Genomic DNA, 20,064 nt, shown 5'->3' on the forward strand with positions numbered 1-20,064 from the left:
AGGTAATTATATTTCATTTATTCCTTTTAGGCTGGGGCCGTACATTACATACATCACTCATATAATGTGATTACTAGTCCAGAGTCCCAGGCCCAATGTATACTGTATACCTGCGCATGCAGACAGGTGTCTTGTAAATGTTTTGAACTTCTATCATGTCATTTTTGGATAAAGTTTGGCTATACACCCTGTCTTGTTGTGTTGCTTATATGACTATGCAGAGGGGCAGGAGTGAGCACCGTCACCCCCCTCCTCCTGCTCCGTGCTACAATACGGTGCGCACATCGTCGTGTGAATGAAGCCTTACTGTTACAAAAAAGATAAAGATTGAACAGAGATGTGAACTGAGCCCAAGAAATAAAGCCAAAGGGAAAGGCCAAACCCCCGAATCCTTGCCCCCCTCCCCCTGAGGAGCCTCTTATGGGGGCAGCGGCTCCTGTGTCCTGGTGATGGAGAAGCAGTAATTATATCTATTGTCCGCCATGTATCTGCTCTCAGTGTTATATCCTACATGGAGGCTCCTCCTTCCCTGCACTGCGCATGTACAAAGCCCCCGACTACACAGAGCCGACGTCCTGCTGTCTCCATCACTTGTACAGAGGTCACTCAGTGGGTGTTCTCCTTAAGGAGACAATGCCAATTAAGGCCACCTTAACGGCATGTGGAGACTTAAAGCCATAGATGCTCCACTAGGGAATTCTGGGAAGAATGCTAATAAGTTTTAAAGTGTTAAATGGAAAACAATGCCTCCTTTTGCTACCGTGAAAGGCAGCCCCCATAACATCAAGCATGACCTACAGGAAGTCTAATGACATGATGTGGGATTAAGCCAAAGCAGTCTATCTATTCCAGAAGGAACTTCTAGAGAGGAAGGAATCAGCCACTACCGGGAGGAGTCTCCACATCACTAGTGATCACATGACACCTCCGTGCCCCGCCCCCTATACTGACATCATCACAGGTCCTCATCTATGCACATCTACACCCCGGTGCCCCGCCCCCTGTACTGACATCATCACAGGTCCTCATCTATGCACATCTACACCCCGGTGCCCCGCCCCCTGTACTCACATCATCACAGGTCCTCACCTACACATCTACACCCCGGGAGCCCCGCCCCTCAGTGACATCACACTCCCGGGTCACATGACTAGTGGATAGAGAGCAGGAGACGTGTATGAGGTACAGGGTGTCCTGCACTGAGGAGAGAAGAGGTAAGTGACCAGAGGGGGGACTACAACTCCCAGCATGCTCCAGGAACACACACACTATATGGAGGGACTACAACTCCCAGCATGCTCCAGGAGCACACACACTATATGGAGGGACTACAACTCCCAGCATGCTCCAGGAGCACACACACACTATATGGAGGGACTACAACTCCCAGCATGCTCCAGGAGCACACACACACTGTATGGAGGGACTACAACTCCCAGCATGCTCCAGGAGCACACACACTATATGGAGGGACTACAACTCCCAGCATGCTCCAGGAGCACACACACTATATGGAGGGACTACAACTCCCAGCATGCTCCAGGAGCACACACACTATATGGAGGGACTACAACTCCCAGCATGCTCCAGGAGCACACACACTATATGGAGGGACTACAACTCCCAGCATGATCCAGGAGCACACACACTATATGGAGGGACTACAACTCCCAGCATCCTCCAGGAGCACACACACTGTATGGAGGGACTACAACTCCCAGCATGCTCCAGGAGCACACACACTATATGGAGGGACTACAACTCCCAGCATGCTCCAGGAGCACACACACTATATGGAGGGACTACAACTCCCAGCATGATCCAGGAGCACACACACTATATGGAGGGACTACAACTCCCAGCATCCTCCAGGAGCACACACACTATATAGAGGGACTACAACTCCCAGCATGCTCCAGGAGCACACACACTATATGGAGGGACTACAACTCCCAGCATGCTCCAGGAGCACACACACTATATGGAGGGACTACAACTCCCAGCATGCTCCAGGAGCGCACACACTATATGGAGGGACTACAACTCCCAGCATGCTCCAGGTCCCTCCATGTGGGGCCAGTATGTGCTATTGGTGAGGAGCACTGTGGATATGCAGAGAAAAAGGGATGGGGACAGAGAGAAACAGCGCTACCTAGTGCGAGATTATCCTTGGTTAGTTCGGGGGTGCTCTTGAGTAAGAGGTGCTCTTGGGTGAGATTCGGTACTCACCTTTGCTGGTTGTGCTAGAGACAGGCACAACGCTGGGTCAGGCATATGTGACAAGTAACCGCTGCCGCGTCCCCACCCTCGCCCCAAGGTTGGGTAACAAGGGCGTATAGCAAATGGGCTGGAGGGTAGGTCACTGGTTGTGCCACCCTATGTGTAAAAATGGGACGTCAGAAAGGCGCTGGTCATCAGGGTTAAGAGGTTTCCTTTTATTCAAAGATATTTTGGACAACGCGTTTCGCACTCCAACGTGTGCTTCCTCAGGTCTAATACAATACACAAATAAATTCATTTTAATATTTATGATAAGTTAAAAAAAAAAAAGAAGAGAATAGCATGCAGAGGCTCGGTATACAAAAAGGAATAAAACATAGGCTTTAAAAAGTTCATATAAGTTAGGAAGTGATACATTTGAGGGAAATACAATAAATATTCCTATGGCCTCCTCTAAGGTAAATGGTGATCACATAGGAAGGGGAGGAGACAGATAATACATGATAAAAATAAATAAATGAAATTAATAATAGTTTTTATATATATATATATATATACACCTATACATAAACACATACATATATACATACACCTATACATAAACACATACATATATACATACACCTATACATAAACACATACATATATACATACACCTATACATAAACACATACATATATACATACACCTATACATAAACACATACATATATACATACACCTATACATAAACACATACATATATACATACACCTATACATAAACACATACATATATACATACACCTATACATAAACACATACATATATACATACACCTATACATAAACACATACATATATACATATAGATTACTGAACCTATAGGCAAAAAACGACCAAATAGATAAATAAAAAATATACCAATATCTGTGCTTTAAAATCATAGAATATTATATGGTACAACATAATAATAAATATAATGACCTGTGACAGAGTGCGCATCGGATGGCTTAAAGATGAGGGGCCCTGGAGGGCCAATAGTCTGTGTGGCTGGTTATGATGGATGTCTGTATAGAGGCTGGAGAGACTCACCTAGGCTTGTTGTGCTGGAGAAGGGATTTTGGTTCCCCTGTTTTGGCGGAAATTTATAGGTGTGAGCGTCTAAATAAAAAAAAAAAGGAATTGTTTCTAAATAAAGAGAAAAAAAAAACAAAAAAAGGTGATGCTGCTGTGTCTAAATAAAAGAATTAAAAAAAATAATAAATAAGAAAAAAATTATATATTTGAGGTCTGATTAGATGAGGGATTATTATCTGGGGCTGTGGGAGAAATAGAATGGGATGAATTCAATGAATGATAGTCTCAGTAACTTCATTTAGACCTGTGGGGCTTAGGGTGTTAAGTTTGAAAATCCAAAAGACCTCTCTCTTGCAGAGTGTCTCATATCTGTTGTGGACGTCCTCCATAATATGGTCGATAGACAATGATTGTTAGCAAGTTCTCGTTCTTGGCATGTCTCGTGAGATAATGCTTAGACAGCCCATGCAGTTGGAAACCCTTCTTTATGTTTGCCCTGTGGCCATTGATCCTTCTGTTCTCCCCACATATTGGAGTCCACAGGGGCATTCCAGGAGATATATGACGTATTTGGTCTGACACGTCATATGGTGTTTAACCTGAAAGCATTCAGAGGTGGTGTTAGACCGGAAGCTATTAGCATTGTGTTTAATGTTGTGGCAACACAGGCATAGAGGTTGGGCACATCTGTTGACTACTGGTCCAGTGGATACTGTTCTCTTGATCCCATGTTGTTTAATCTGGCTCGGGGCTAGAATATTCTTGAGAGTGGCCGCTTTCCTGAAGGTGATCTTAGGGTATTTGGGGATGATCTCCTTTAGTACATTATCACCTTCTAGGATGTGCCAATGTTTGTAAAGAATGTCCTTGATTTGTTTGTGCTTGTCGTTGTATCGCGTGATGAACGCCAACGGCAGATCGATGGGGTCTTTATTTTTAGCTCCGGGGGTGAGACATTCTTCCTGGGTGAGTTTGGAGCTCCTCTTGTAAGCATTTTTAAGAATATGTTCAGGATACCCTTTTTCTTGGAAACGTTTTTTTAGGATCGTTGCTTGGGACTTGAACGTGGAGGTGTCGGTACAGTTTTTCCGGATTCGCCGATACTGGCTGAATGGTATATTGTCTTTCCATTTCTGGAAGTGGGAGCTCTCGTAGTTTAGGTAACTGTTAGTATCAACGTCTTTGAAGTATGTGGAGGTGATGATTCGTCCATGTTTATATTCGAAGTTCAGATCAAGAAAGTGGATGTGAGAGTCGCTGTACTCCATGGTGAAGGAGATACCCCACGGATTTTGGTTGAGTGATTGTCGAAATGAAATGGCACCGTTGTTTGAACCAGTCCAGGTGAAGAATAGGTCATCGATGTACCTGCGATAAGAAAATATATGTTGGCGAAATGGGTCTTGTGATAAAATAAACAAATCCTCAAACAAACCCATAAAGAGATTTGCGTAGGGCGGGGCCACTCGGGTGCCCATGGCCGTACCACGTTGCTGTAGGTATAGTGAAGATCCATATGAGAAGAAATTGTTTTCCAAAGTTATCCTCAAGAGTGATATCAGAAGGTTCTTAAACTCTGTAGGGAGTTCCAAATCTTTGTTCAGAAAATAAGCTGTGCACTCGATTCCTTTCTCATGATCGATGTTGGAATAGAGGGCACTCACATCCATTGTTAGAAAGGAGAACTTCTCAGGCAATTCTGTGGCGTTTAGGTCTCTGATGAGGTGGTCTGAATCTTTCAGATAGCTTTGCAATTGTATAACGTAGTCTTGTAAATATAGGTCTAGAAAAATGTGAAATGTTGCTGGTAGGGGAGCCGATGCCCGATATGATGGGTCTTCCGGGGGGTGTTTTGTCATTTTTGTGGATTTTCGGTAGAAAGTAAAAGTAGGGTGTAGTGGGAAAAGGTATAAAAAGAAATCTGTGTTCTTCTTTGGTAATGGTCTTTTGCTTGAAGGCCGCACCCAGAAGTAGTTTGAGTTTCTTTTGAAGTGCAGGCATTGGGTTGGCGGCTATTTTTATGTAATATGTAGTATCTGATAGGATGATTAGAGCCTCTTCATTATAGTAGGTGTAAGTCATAATGACTAACCCTCCCCCTTTGTCAGCTGGTCTGAAAACTAGGTCCTGGTTTCCTTTAAGATCTTTCAGTGCTTTGCGTTCTGTTGGTCGCAGGTTCCCCCTATTAGTTCTAGAACTCGGTGGAGCAGTTGCTGTAGTGAGTTTCTTAAAGTCTTCCATCACTAGGTCTTGATAGACTTTAAGGTGGTGTCCTTGATCTTGTAAGGGATAGAATTTGGATTTGTTTTTAATTTTTGTGGTACGGACGCACATGTCATTCGTAGGTACCATGTTGTTCGTGTCAACGCTTGGTTGTATATGGCCCATTGCCTCTTGGGGTGTGTGGCTTTTGTTTCGTTTTGTTTGCAGGGAGAAATGGCGTTTTAGGGTGAGTTTCCTAATAAATTGATTGAGATCCAAAAAGAGATCAAACTCTTTTGGAAGACTGTTAGGACTGTAAGACAGACCTTTTGATAGAAGAGATTCTTCATTCTGGCTGAGAGGATAATTAGTCAGGTTGAAGATTTTTATCGTTGAATCTTGTTGGGTGGCCTCAGTTTTGGTATGGCGCCGGTTCTGTTGTCGTCTTTTACGGCCTCCTCTTTTTCCTCATTTTGGTTTTTTTCTTTTCTTTTGGTTCACAGGCGGAAAAAAGATTCTATATTCTTGGTCTTCATTGTTTGTGTGTTTGTCCCTTGTTGGAAAAAGGGGTTGTTTGTGCCTGTGTTTTGTGTATCTTTGTTTGGAGGTTCCTGTGTGGAGGTGGGTTGGGAGTGGGGGTGTATAGATAGATCAAGTAGGGTATTGGTGAAGGAGATATTTTCACAACCAGATAGATTAATTCTCGGTGTGTTAGTCGGGGACGGCCTTTTGATCAGGGAGTTCAGAGTATCGAAGTTATTCCTAATTTTGTTGGAGGTGTCAACGGGGGAGTTGGGATTTGATAGACTTCTAATATCGGCCCTAATCTGGCTGATGGTGGCTGAAAAGAGGGCATCCCTTTCTTTTCTTTCTGCTGTCAGAGGGGTGGGGAGGGTGTGGCTGATGATAGGACTGGCTGGAATATGGTTCGAGGTGTTATGTGGCGTGGTTGTCTGAGGGGTAGGGGGATCCTTGTTGGTGGACAGGTGTTGGACCGAGTGATCATATTGAGATGGTTGGAGCTGTCTGGATTTGGGGTGGGAGTGTTTCTGTGGTTCTCCCATGGTGCGGGAATAATTGAACCCTGTCGTATTTTTGTTTGACGTATATTTCTGATGGTTGCTCCTGGTGGTGGTAGTCTGGTGGGTTGAAACTTGTGGGATCTGGGTTATGGGGTTGGTTCACTGGTGGGTCCCTCTTGTGATGCCAGGTTCTATATTTGGAGTTTAGTTTGTCTGATCTGTCTCGTTGAAGTTTGTTCACTTTTTTGTATTTGGCCTCATTTTCTAGTTTTTGTAGTTTGTTGCCTAAGTTGGAATTAGTTTTGTTAAAGTGATGGTGTGTTTGGAATTTTTGAAGTAGGTCCATGGTAGCTTTGACTTTTTCAGTGGCTATCTGACCTAGAGAGTTTCGTTTTTCAATGATCAGATGAAGGAGGTTGGTGGATAGTGTATCTAGAATGTTTTCCCATTTTTGTGTAAATGTCGGGTCATTTGGGAAAGTGGGTAGGAAGGATGGTCTGAGACCTCTGGGGGCTAAATTTTCTTTGAGATACATATTCAGAAACATGACATCCACTGAATGTTGGAGTTCATCTTTTAAATATGACTCTAGGTGATGGAAAAGTCCGAACATCGTGTTGGTTTCTTCTTCGGTGAATTCACCAGGAGTGATGGGTGGATTTCTCCGTGTCGGATCATCATCCTGGCGAGTCAGTTGGTATATCAGAACAGATCTTGAGTCTGTACGGTTCTTAAAGTAGTCCATAGTAGGTGTTGATTTCTTTGCGTGGGTATTCTGATGAAAATATATATATAGACAAATGTATATAGATTCGCTTAGGAAGCAGCTTCTCTGTTGTAGGACCTATACTGGATGGTCAGGTCCCAAGGCGGAGATCTAGAAAATGCCGTAGATTCCGTCACGATGTGATCACTGTGGATATGCAGAGAAAAAGGGATGGGGACAGAGAGAAACAGCGCTACCTAGTGCGAGATTATCCTTGGTTAGTTCGGTGGTGCTCTTGAGGAAGAGGTGCTCTTGGGTGAGATTCGGTACTCACCTTTGCTGATTGTTCTAGAGACAGGCACAACGCTGGGTCAGGCATATGTGACAAGTAACCGCTGCCTTTCTGACGTCCCATTTTTACACATAGGGTGGCACAACCAGTGACCTACCCTCCAGCCCATTGGTGAGGAGCGGCACAGTCCAGCACCATCACTCCTCCCTCACTCCAGTGACCTCCCCTCCAGTGTCTGGAGAATCCCCATCTGTCACATCACACATGTCATGGACACAATTGCTTCATATAGAGTTTGCTCTTAGTTCTTCTCATGTTTCCTCAGGTTCTATAGATACAGGACTCCCAGAGGTTTCTCCTAAAGATGATCCTTTCCATCAATGATCCACCAGGGATCCGGGAGAAGGACAGAGAGCAGATGGCGGCCAGGATCCTGGAACTCACCCTGGAGATGATCTCCTTGATAACCGGAGAGGTGAGAGTCTCCCAGGACACGGCTCTTATCTCTAGGAATAACAGCGGGAAATGACTGGAGAGGTGAAGGATTCTTAGGATCTATGTAGTGATCAGTGTCTCCCCATACACAGGATTACACAGTAGTGAAGAAGTCGTCTGGTGAGTGTGTGACCCCCCGTGTGTCAGGAGGATGGACCCAGAGCCCCATCACCGAGCCTCCACCTCATTCACTGATACATGAGCAGAAGATCCTAGAACTTACCTCCAGGATCACTGAGCTGCTGAGCGGAGAGGTGAGCGCTGCCGGGAATGCTGGGACATTGTACAATAACACAAGGGAGGGGTCTGGGTGATGACTGTGTCATTGTGGGTGTCAGGTTCCTATAAGGTGTCAGGACGTCGCTGTCTATTTCTCCATGGAGGAGTGGGAGTATATAGAAGGACACAAGGACCAGTACAAGGACATCATGATGGAGGACCACCAGCCCCTCACATCACCAGGTAAGAGGAGACCTTCCTGATTATAGAGGACAGAGCAGGTGTGAGGTCACCTCCTCCATCATCTCATCATCACATATAGACAATGTATCAGTCACTGTGTATATTTCCTATAGATGGATCCAGTCAGAGAAATCCACCAGAGAGATGTCCCAGTCCTGGAGATTCCCGGGATATTACACAGGAACCAGAGAGATGTCCCAGTCCTGGAGATTCCCGAGATATTAAAGAGGAACCAGAGAGATGTCCCAGTCTTGGAGATTCCCGAGATATTACACAGGATCCAGAGAGATGTCCCAGTCCTGGAGATTCCCGAGATATTAAAGAGGAACCAGAGAGATGTCCCAGTCCTGGAGATTCCCGAGATATTACACAGGAACCAGAGAGATGTCCCAGTCCTGGAGATTCCCGAGATATTAAAGAGGAGCCGGTGGAGAACGTCCCACTGGATCATCAGGTAGATGGAGCTGAGGTTCCTGTGGATCCTCTATAGATGGATGTAATGAAGCTACTGACCTTCTCCAGCAGCAGTGGGTGGAGGGTCTATGGGGAGATGTTGGTCGGACATAACTACAAATGGTAGAAGAGCAGGAGAAGTGAATAATCTTCTCCCCGGTGTCCATGAGTCTCCACCTCAGGATCGGGTCACATCGGGTTATGCAGTAATATAACCGGAACATTGATGTTGATGAGTAAAATATTGGGATGAATGTGGATCCCGTCTCCTCCTGCAGGAGATTATTCCCTTAGTTCCTGATTCTGGAGGTTTCTGTCCATCACTTGGATATTAGATAATCTCTGGAGACATTTCCTTGTTTTCTCAGGTCCTTCATGTTGGATCTTTCCAGGAAAGTTGTGGTGGAAGGAGGAGCGGAGAGGAAATCCCCTCATCAGTGACAGAGGAGGGTAAGAGCCTTTCATGTATCTTGTGGTCCTCTGTATTTAGTGGTAATTGGGGTTTCAGTAGAGTAAATCTCGGTGTCCTGATCTTCCTCTTTCCATTCCTACCTGGTGGCTCTTTCCTCCCTCTTTCTGGGGTCAGTCCTGTCCTTGGGTCAGGTGTGTAGATGTTTCCTGGATTCTGCTCTGTTGTTGGTTACTGTTTCCACTCTGTCTTGTTCGGTTGCTCATTCTTAGGTGTAAAACACACAATCCTGGTGGGTCAGTGTATCAGAGCCTGCACTGCCCGCGTGTCGCAGGCCGATTACTGTGCTGGGCGCGGGCTAAGAGCCTCAAAGTGATAAGAGAGGAGCAAATTGAATTAAGAGGAATTCGATCTGAACTTTCTGAATAGTTTGATTATCCACAAAGCCGTGTTTCCTGGAATTGGTGGTAATGAAGTTTGCTTCATTACTCTCATGGTGCAACGAGGGGTCCGACTGAGGTACCTGGGGCCCTATCGGACCCCTCATTTTCGTGATCTGTGGGGGGTCTCATTACTGAGAACCCCACCAATCAGAAAGTTAGGCTCCTGCATTCACTGCATAGCGTTGCGCCAGCCTCTTCAGCGCTGTGAGAAAAGGAGAAGGCAGAAGCGGTAATAAACCACTTGTATCTTCTTCAAAGGGTTTCCAGATGTGTCTGACAGCCGGAGACCTAGTCCTGCTTCCACCGGGTGCAGGAGAAACTACAGCAACTCCAAAACACATCACTTCAGACCTGGGACCCGCGCCCACTGATTTCTTTTGTAATTGGGGCAAATGGGATCACCATGTTCACCACGGTCCAAATTATTCAAATTGGATTTAAGGGTCATAAAGATTAAATTCTTTGGGTTTTCAATGAAACTCATGGATGCTATAATGTCTCAGGGCTCTTTGGGTCACTGAAATCCATCTCAGATACCTGTGATAATTAGATTGCCCAATTCAAGGAAAACTACTGAAGAAAGATGTTCCACATTATTAAGCGGGCAACAGGTTTTAAAAAACATGGGAAAGAAAGAGGATCCTGTCAAAAAGCATCAAATAGTTCAATGTCTTTGACAATGTATGAAAACATTACAAGTGTCATAAAAACGTAAGCGCGATCATCGTACAGTGAAGAGATTTAGGGCACAGATGGGTTTGTGCAGATAAAGGTTGAATGAGGAAGGTAAGTTCATAGGATTAAGAGAGCAGCTGCTAATATGCCTTTACAAACCAGCAAACTTGACGCTGCTGGTGCCACTGGAGTCCCACAAACCTCAAGGTGTAGGATCCTTCAAAGACTTGCTGCTGTGCATAAACCTACTATTCGGCCGCCCCTAAGCAGTGCACAGTGGAGTAGTGGGTGGTTGGTGGAAGGCCACCATGTCCCAACAAGGCTGCAACATCAGCAAGGAGCTGGCGAAGTCATGTTTAGGGCTGAAATTATGGGGAGAGAACTGGTAGGCTCCTTTAGGTTACCTGAAGGTGTGAAAATGACCACGGCAAAGTATGTAAATAGAGCTTCTGACTGAACACGTTATTCCATGGTACGAAAAGAAGAATGGTGCCTTCTGCACCATCTCATGCAGGACAATGCACCATTTTTGTGCGGGACAATGCGCCACCTCATGCGGGACAATGCGCCACCTCATGCGGGACAATGCCCCACCTCATGCGGGACAATGCCCCACCTCATGCGGGACAATGCCCCATCTAATGCTGCATGGATACCTCTGTGTCATTGGCTGCTATGGGCATACAATGAGAGAATCTCATGGTGTGGTCACCATCTTCCCCTGACCTCAACCTTTGAGTATCATCAAGCAAAAGATCTAGGAGGGTTGGAGGCCGTTCTCATCAAAACAGCAGCTCTGGGAGATGATTCTGACATCATGCAAAGAAATTCAAGCAGAAAGTCTCCAAAAATGTACAAGTTCAATGAAGGCAAGAATTGTGCAGGTGATGTTTTGTTTCGAAGTACACTCACCGGCCACTTTATTAGGTACACCTGTCCAACTGCTCGTTAACACTTAATTTCTAATCAGCCAATCACATGGCGGCAACTCAGTGCATTTAGGCATGTAGACATGGTCAAGACAATCTCCTGCAGTTCTCCCGAGCATCAGTATGGGGAAGAAAGGTGATTTGTGGCCTTTGAACGTGGCATGGTTGTTGGTGCCAGAAGGGCTGGTCTGAGTATTTCAGAAACTGCTGATCTACTGGGATTTTCACGCACAACCATCTCTAGGGTTTACAGAGAATGGTCCGAAAAAGAAAAAACATCCAGTGAGCGGCAGAGCTCAGAGGAGAATGGGCAGACTGCTTCGAGCTGATAGAAAGGCAACAGTGACTCAAATCGCCACCCGTTACAACCAAGGTAGGCAGAAGAGCATCTCTGAACGCACAGTACGTCAAACTTTGAGGCAGATGGGCTACAGCAGCAGAAGACCACACAGGGTGCCGCTCCTTTCAGCTAAGAACAGGAAACTGAGGCTACAATTTGCACAAGCTCATCGAAATTGGACAGTAGAAGATTGGATAAACGTTGCCTGGTCTGATGAGTCTCGATTTCTGCTGCGACATTCGGATGGTAGGGTCAGAATTTGGCGTCAACAACATGAAAGCATGGATCCATCCTGCCTTGTATCAACGGTCTAGGCTGGTGGTGGTGGTGTCATGGTGTGGGAAATATTTTCTTGGCACTCTTTGGGCCCCTTGGTACCAATTGAGCATCGTTACAACACCACAGCCTACCTGAGTATTGTTGCTGACCATGTCCATCCCTTTATGAGCACAATGTACCCTGTAACATCTGATGGCTACTTTCAGCAGGATAATGCGCCATGTCATAAAGCTGGAATCATCTCAGACTGGTTTCTTGAACATGACAATGAGGTCACTGGACACAAATGGCCTCCACAGTCACCAGATCTCAATCCAATAGAGCATCTTTGGGATGTGGTGGAACGGGAGATTCGCATCATGGATGTGCAGCCGACAAATCTGCGGCAACTGTGTGATGCCATCATGTCAATATGGACCAAAATCTCTGAGGAGCTTCCAGCACCTTGTTGTATCTATGCCACGAAGAATTGAGGCAGTTCTGAAGGCAAAAGGGGGTCCAACCCGTTACTAGCATAGTGTACCTAATAAAGTGGCCGGTGAGCGTAGCTTTTGCATAATAATTTGGAAGTTTTTGTATTTGCCATGATGAATCTCCACCAATAACGGACACATACTAACCCAAGCACTTTACATGCCTCACTGTATGTAAAATCATGAATTTAAGAATACAGATGTACTCAGAGTGATTTTACATGTTACACACAGATACACACGCACTCAAGGTTTTTTTTCCTGCTCTGTCTATAGAGCTGTATTTTAGCAAATGTTTCACCCATATGAGCAGGTATGGCACCGTATCAGTGCCATATTCATATAAAATATGGTGGGTCGGCAAATCATGGCTGGCTGACAGAATGCACCTCCCACTGGTTCTGGACAAAGCATGTATATTTGACAGTATATGATGCACAACCCGTATTTTATACGCTCCCATAGACTTCTATGGGGCGTACAGAATGGAAAAATGTGAGAAAATAGGACAATGAGTTGAAATGATTGGCCGTTTTGCCCATTCAAATGAATTGGGTCGACAGTGACAGTGATGTTGGAGTAGGTGCTGCCAGTGATAAGGGACATTGCCACCAGACACAAGTGACAACCAGACATTTGTGGATGATGTTGACAACGTTGTCACCAGCGGGATTGCAGCTGTGGCAGATCTAGAGAGAAACTGGCCAAAGTAGACACTATTCTGCGCTGGAGCCTACCGGTCCCAAAATGCTAGCTTTGTCATCAGGGCAATGGCAGGTAATGAACACAGTGGGGGGGATTCACATTCTGGTGGATTTGTGCCAAAAACCTTTCACCATAATTATCAAGTCTTTTAGACCTTTTTTTGGCACTTTCCCGACTTGTCCAACAAAGGACCTTCAGAAAATGGACATTCTATCGCGAGAAAGAGCCGTGCCTTGAGGGACATCGTCCATGCGCCAAAACTTCTGCTGCACAGCCTAGACCACCTAAAAGTAGGTCTAACTAGGGAACCAACATATAAATACCGCACCAAAATTCATCAAGGTGACAAAGACTGAGACTAGTGAAATCTGAGGCGCATTGTTAAATACCTCCGCCCCCACATACACATTGGGGCACATTTACTAAGGGTCCGCACACCGCATTTTCGTCATTTTCGTCCGATTTGTGCCGCGTTCAACAGGGGTTTTTAGCGCAACCGATCGGATTTTTGAGACGCATGCAGGATATCGGGCGCACGATCTTAGTCAATCGCGCAGGACTTCATCCTCGTCGGACAACACACCTCGGGGATTGCGACAGGACCGGGTAAGTAAATGTGCCCCATTGTGTTGAGGGTACTGCATGAATTTTCTGTCAAGTCATCAGAGGAACCTTCTGTGGCGATATGTAGATTTGGGGACAGACTTCCGGCCCGGGTGGTAGCGATGGCACCATGGCCCTACCTCAACACATACTGTATCACCATTTAAGTAGCCTGGGAAAACGCTGGCAAAAATGGAGTGGTAAAACTTAAGGCATCAAGGGTGCAGAACCTTAGAGTGCTCCTGCTAAGTTGCTGGCCCTGCAGACCCTCCCTTCCCATGTGGGACACCTTAACCTTCCCTAGAACTTATCGCTTGTACTGAGGAAAGGAGAGAAGTCCCAAGCCATCACTTTCACTCTACCAAAGCATATATACTGTATATATATACAGCAGAAGATGGTCCAGTCCTCCAGCCTGTCAGTGTCTGTCAGATCATGGTATAATTATGGCCAGAGGCAATATATGTCCTTTATCACCCACTGGGTAAATGTGGTTGGGAAGGAGCACCCCAGCAACCTGGACAGATGACGGCAACGACAACTCTGCATTCTTCTTCTGGCGTCCATGTACTCCGCTGCATCCTTATCTTCTGCCATATCCTTATCTCAACCATAGGCACTGTTCTAAGTGGTCCTCATGCAGACTTGAAACAGAAATACGAACACAGACTGTGAGCCCTAAATCTGAAACCACCAACTCTCCCTACCTACTTAAGAGATGGAGGTACCGGAGCAGCGTAGTACAAAATCAGTAGGCGAAAGAAATAATCAGAGAGACAAACCAAGAAGTCAAAAGATACAAGGTATAAGCAGACAGAAAAAAAACACAAGATTGGTCAAGTGTGAACTATAACAAGCACTGAGAATTAGTTTATGTTTATGTGATGTTAGGAATCCAATAGGATAAAGATTGATTAGAGCTTGTTAACTGTTAGTGAACCAGGAAGGAGACTACTGGGAGTGGTGCATAATCAGTCCCTGCTGCTAGAGAGAAATGGACCATCTTAATCAGTGCAACCTCTGCCACACCTCGTAGACTGCGGAAGATGCCGGCACAGATATTACAGCTTGGTTTTCTTCTTGGTAATTGCTGGTGCTGGATCATTTTCAGCAATTTGTTACGTCCACACTCTGGTCTACAGGGATCTCCATAGCCCAAACCAGAAAACTACCGGGATGCAGTGAGATCTTTTCTTGTGGGTTGGGCCTCACAGGTTTCTGCCATTTTTAGAGAATTTCTTAACCCTTTCATGCTGACGATATTTTTTACTTTGAATGTAATCTATCGTCAAAACCAGGGGCACTTGCCTCTCGATTGTGGTAATCTTCATATATTTGTTATCCATGGCCTCCCTTTTCCTTCAGATTTACTTTTAAAATGAAGCCAATGAGCCATAAGGGCTCTGGGGGTGTTACTGGAACCCCTTGTTGCTGTAGCTTCACAGGCACATGGGCACTGCCATATTGGATTTAATTGCCGCCAGTCATGGGGGGGGGGGCAATCGGTTACTATGACAGCCTTGGGGCATACAAAGACACAAGGCTGTCTTGTTTCTAAGACATTGTATAGGCAGTCCCCGGGTTACGTACAAGATAGGGTCCGTAGGTTTGTTCTTAAGTTGAATTTGTATGTAAGTTGAAATTGTATATTTTATAATTGTAGATCCAGACAATTTTTTTTTTGCCCAAGTGACAATTGGAGTTTCACATTTTTTTTATGTAATTGGACCAAGGATTATGAATAAAGCTTCATTACATACACTTTTAAGCTGATTATTGCAATCTGGGACTATAGTAAAGCCTCCAGAGAGCTTCACCAGAGGTCACAGTGGGCAGACAGGTCCGTCTGTAACTATGGGTTGTCTGTAAGTCGGGTGTCCTTAAGTAGTAGTATGGCACTATATGGTAGGATCAATCAGACAACCTAGGGTTAAAGTACCCTAGGGGGTATGAAAAATAGTTAAAAAAAAGTAAAAAAAAATAAAAAATAAAAAAAAAAAAACCCTAAAAACCCTTGGGTCGCATTTTGGAAGGTGGGAACTGAAAAATGGAAATGCAAAATCAAAAAAGGGCCAACTCGTTAAGGGGTAAAAAAGACACCGGGTCACAAATCTGGCTGCAGCTTCCCCCTCCAGTTTTATCTGTTTCTGAAGCTACTGAACACGACTCTAACATAAAATGGGCATCTCTGGTTAGACAACCCTCTTATGTCATGGAAGTGGAAGATTTAAGTTTCTAAGGTTGTATGACTTCTATTCAGTAGTTGGATTTTAAACAAATTATATGTCACTGTCCAAAATCATTAATATCGTTACGTAGTAGTTTTTGTTATCTGTAGATGACTGTATGTTACTGACTGGCTGCTTTACTTCTGCTCGTAACTGGGGAAAAGGAAACTTCCAATATTGATTTCTTGACTGTATTTTTTTAGGAAACAAAAGTACAAGAGGTTCCCATGGACGTCCCCCCTCATCTCCTTGTGGTGAAGTAGAAGATAATCAGTCACATCTTTCCAGAGAGGAGGGAAATCATGGAGATACGGGGCAGTTTTCATGTCCAGAATGTCAGCAGCGTTTTAGAAAGAAATATCATCTTACTGTACATGAAAGAACTCACACAGGAAAGAAGCCGTATTTGTGTTCTGAATGTGGGAAATGTTTTAGCCACCAATCATATCTTCTAAGACATCAGAGAACTCACACAGGGGAGAAGCCATTTTCATGTCTTGAATGTGGACAATGTTTTGGAAACAAATCCACTCTTAATGTACATAAAAGAACACACACAGGGGAGAAGCCATTTTCATGTACAGACTGTGGGAAATGTTTTAGTCACCAATCACATCTTGTTCTACATGAGAGAACTCACACATTGGAGAAGCCATTTTCATGCACTGAATGCGGGAAATGTTTTAGCCAGAAATCACAACTTGTTGTCCATCAAAGAATTCACACAGGGGAGAAGCCATTTTCATGCTTTGAATGTGGAATTAATTTTAGTCTCCGATCACATCTTGTAAGACATCAGAGAAATCACACAGGGGAAAAACCATTTTCATGTACTGAATGCAAGAAGTGTTTTAAGCAGGAATACAGTCTTGTTCTACACCGCAGAACTCACACAGGGGAGAAGCCATTTTCATGTCCTGAATGTGGGAAATGTTTTAGCATTAAATCAAATCTTGTCATACACCAGAGAATTCACACAGGGGAGAAGCCATTTCCATGTACTGAATGTGGATTACATTTTAGTCACAAATCAGTTCTTGTTATTCATCAGAGAAGTCACACGGGGGAGAAGCCATTCTCGTGTACTGAATGTGGGAAATGTTTTAGCCAGAAATCCATCCTCACTAATCATCAGAAAACTCACAAAGTACTAATTGGGGAAGATATTTTGCCTCCGAATCAAATCTTGTCAGACATAAAATGAGTCACACAGTGTAGAAGCCATTCTCATGTACTGAATGTGGCAAATGTTTGAGCCTGAGATCAGACCTTGTTAGACACGAGAGAACTCACACAGGGGAGAAGCCATTTTCATGCACTAAATATGGGAAACGTTTTGGTCACAAATCAGTTCTTGTTACTCATCAGAGAACTCACACAGGGGAGAAGCCATTTTCATGTACTGATTGTGGAATATGTTTTGTCTCTAAATCAAATTTTGTCAGACATAAAAACAGTCACACAGGGGAGAAGGCATGTTAATGTTCATAATGTTAGAAGTATTAGCATTTTAGATCTCTGTTGTTTTATTTTTTTTAGGGTGACTGATACCTGCATCGTATATGTTATCTAAAATTTCATTAACATGGGAAGTCCATTGGGCCAAGCATGATAAACAATGTGAATACCTTTTCCTCATAATTGACTGATGTAAAGAACCAACGAACAATACAATTGATTCTTAGTTGACTTCGACTTTTCCATGAATCATATGAGCGCTATGGTCTCTATTTCTGATGTGATGGTCTCTGTCTCTGATGTGATGTGGCTCTATCTCTGATGTGATGGGGCTCTGTCTCTGATGTGATGGGGCTCTGTCTCTGATGTGATGGGGCTCTGTCTCTGATGTGATGGGGCTCTGTCTCTGATGTGATGGGGCTCTGTCTCTGATGTGATGGTCTTTATCTCTGATGTGATGGGGCTCTGTCTCTGATGTGATCGTCTCTATCTCTGATGTGATGTGGCTCTATATCATTGTGTATAGCTGGCTACTCGGAGAATCCGTACAAGAAACACGTCCCTGGTGTCTCTCCAGATGATTTTGTTTTATTCACACTGTTATATCATCAAGAAACAAAGAAGGTTTCATCTCTTCCAATTATAGACATATTAGTGCATTTGTCAGGTTTTGCCCTTGTTTACACTACTTCAGGTTTTCTAATGGTTAATATCCACTGAGTGAGTGGAGAACTGATGCCACGCAGGGCTGGGCGGATGTGTGATGCTTTATTTACATCACAAAGGATTATACAGAAACTTTCAGTGGGGCAGGACCTGGGCTTGGTTAGTTAGGGATAAAGAAGTAATGTCCATAGTTCATTGCTTTAATAACTGGTCTAATGGGCATCTCTTAAAAGGCGTCTCTTTTCCTGGAATAAGTAGTATCCGTAAAGTAGTACGTAAAACATCAGCACAGGGAGTCTTACATTCCTTGGTGCAGAAGAGTGCACTGTGATCAACTTTCATCCATAGTCTGGCATCAACTCCGTTTCAGCATATTCAGTAATCATACAGTAATACTTTGCACTTTCGCCAAGAGATTAACGACTTTTCCTCGCAAACATTATCTTATCGGAGACCGGATGCTCCCCAGACATATGTAGCGCTACCCCCGGATATTGGTTTAGATAGAGAGTCTACAGACAAATATAGAATGTGTGGGGGAAGGGTCTACACAGATGATGTGCAGAACTATATTATATGGGATGTGGAGACACGATGGATTCTGTCCCCTCACAATGTCCGCAGCTCATCTTCCTGGGTCTCTATGCAGCTCGTCTTCCTGGGTCTCGGCGCAGCTCATCTTCCTGGGTCTCTGTGCAGCTCGTCTTCCTGGGTCTCTATGCAGCTCATCTTCCTAGGTCTCTGTACAGCTCATCTTCCTAGGTCTCTATGCAGCTCATCTTCCTAGGTCTCTGTACAGCTCATCTTCCTAGGTCTCTGTACAGCTCGTCTTCCTGGGTCTCGGCGCAGCTCATCTTCCTGGGTCTCTGTGCAGCTCGTCTTCCTGGGTCTCGGCGCAGCTCATCTTCCTGGGTCTCTGTGCAGCTCGTCTTCCTGGGTCTCGGCGCAGCTCGTCTTCCTGGGTCTCGGCGCAGCTCGTCTTCCTGGGTCTCGGCGCAGCTCGTCTTCCTGGGTCTCGGCGCAGCTCGTCTTCCTGGGTCTCGGCGCAGCTCGTCTTCCTGGGTCTCGGCGCAGCTCGTCTTCCTGGGTCTCGGCGCAGCTCGTCTTCCTGGGTCTCGGCGCAGCTCGTCTTCCTGGGTCTCGACGCAGCTCACCTTTCTGGATCTCGATGCAGCTCATCTTCCTGAATTGATTGTTTCTCCCAATGGAAAGAATATCACACTCTATACAATAGACCTTCCACCAGTCATCTCCATACAGCTGTATTACATAGCTGACATCGGCCGGTAACTTCCAGGGTTGGGGCTGGCATGGATCGTAACGGTTAAACTGTTAGATGCTGTGGGCGAATCCAACCGGGCCACGTAACAGTGCAGCATATTGGCGCCCCATCCTCATCAGAGGGTGCCGACCATTTGTCTTTTCAAGGCTCACATGGATGTCATTTGGCAACAGTATATTCACGATATATTGGTCTATTGTATTGAAGTATATTGTAAGTGATGAGACTCCTAAGGCTTAAGTATCCTACGGGGCCTGAAATAAATTTAGGTTTTTTTCAATATAAAGAGAAAAAAAATAATAAAATTGAAATCAACCCCCTTTCCATCGAACACATATAAAACTAAACAAATATAATCATAAACATGTTTGGTATTGTGTCCTAAAACGTCAGATCTATAAAAACATAAAAAGCAATTATTCTCCATACACAGTGTCAAGAGTCAGGAGTAGTGGACCCACTGAACCAACACGGACGATGACGGTTTTCACTAGAGGCAACCGCAAAGCGGGTTGGACTTGCTGTGGTGGGATACCACCAGGTTGCTCCACGGTCGACTTCGCCTACGGGGGTTGGTCAAGGTGAGGTACAGAATCCAAAGGCTGTAACAGAGTTGTGGACAGGCGGGAGATCAGGACAGGCTGCACAGGATCGGAGTCGGGTACA

The 20,064-nt window shown here is 44.8% G+C and overlaps 1 protein-coding gene across 1 annotated transcript in view; it reads left to right on the forward strand.

Annotated features, from left to right (window-relative positions):
- The window catches only part of LOC140116880 (uncharacterized), a 66,567-nt gene that overhangs the window by 11,888 nt on the left and 34,615 nt on the right, over positions 1–20,064 (forward strand). The window contains exons 5-10 of the mRNA XM_072133313.1: positions 4,465–4,523; positions 7,093–7,197; positions 8,314–8,455; positions 8,569–8,909; positions 9,277–9,358; positions 16,196–17,122. Coding sequence (XP_071989414.1) covers positions 4,465–4,523; positions 7,093–7,197; positions 8,314–8,455; positions 8,569–8,909; positions 9,277–9,358; positions 16,196–17,122 — 1,656 coding nt within the window. The remainder of the gene's footprint in view (positions 1–4,464; positions 4,524–7,092; positions 7,198–8,313; positions 8,456–8,568; positions 8,910–9,276; positions 9,359–16,195; positions 17,123–20,064) is intronic.

Source organism: Engystomops pustulosus, chromosome 2 (assembly GCF_040894005.1).
Source record: "Engystomops pustulosus chromosome 2, aEngPut4.maternal, whole genome shotgun sequence".
Classification (NCBI taxonomy): Eukaryota; Metazoa; Chordata; class Amphibia; order Anura; family Leptodactylidae; genus Engystomops; species Engystomops pustulosus.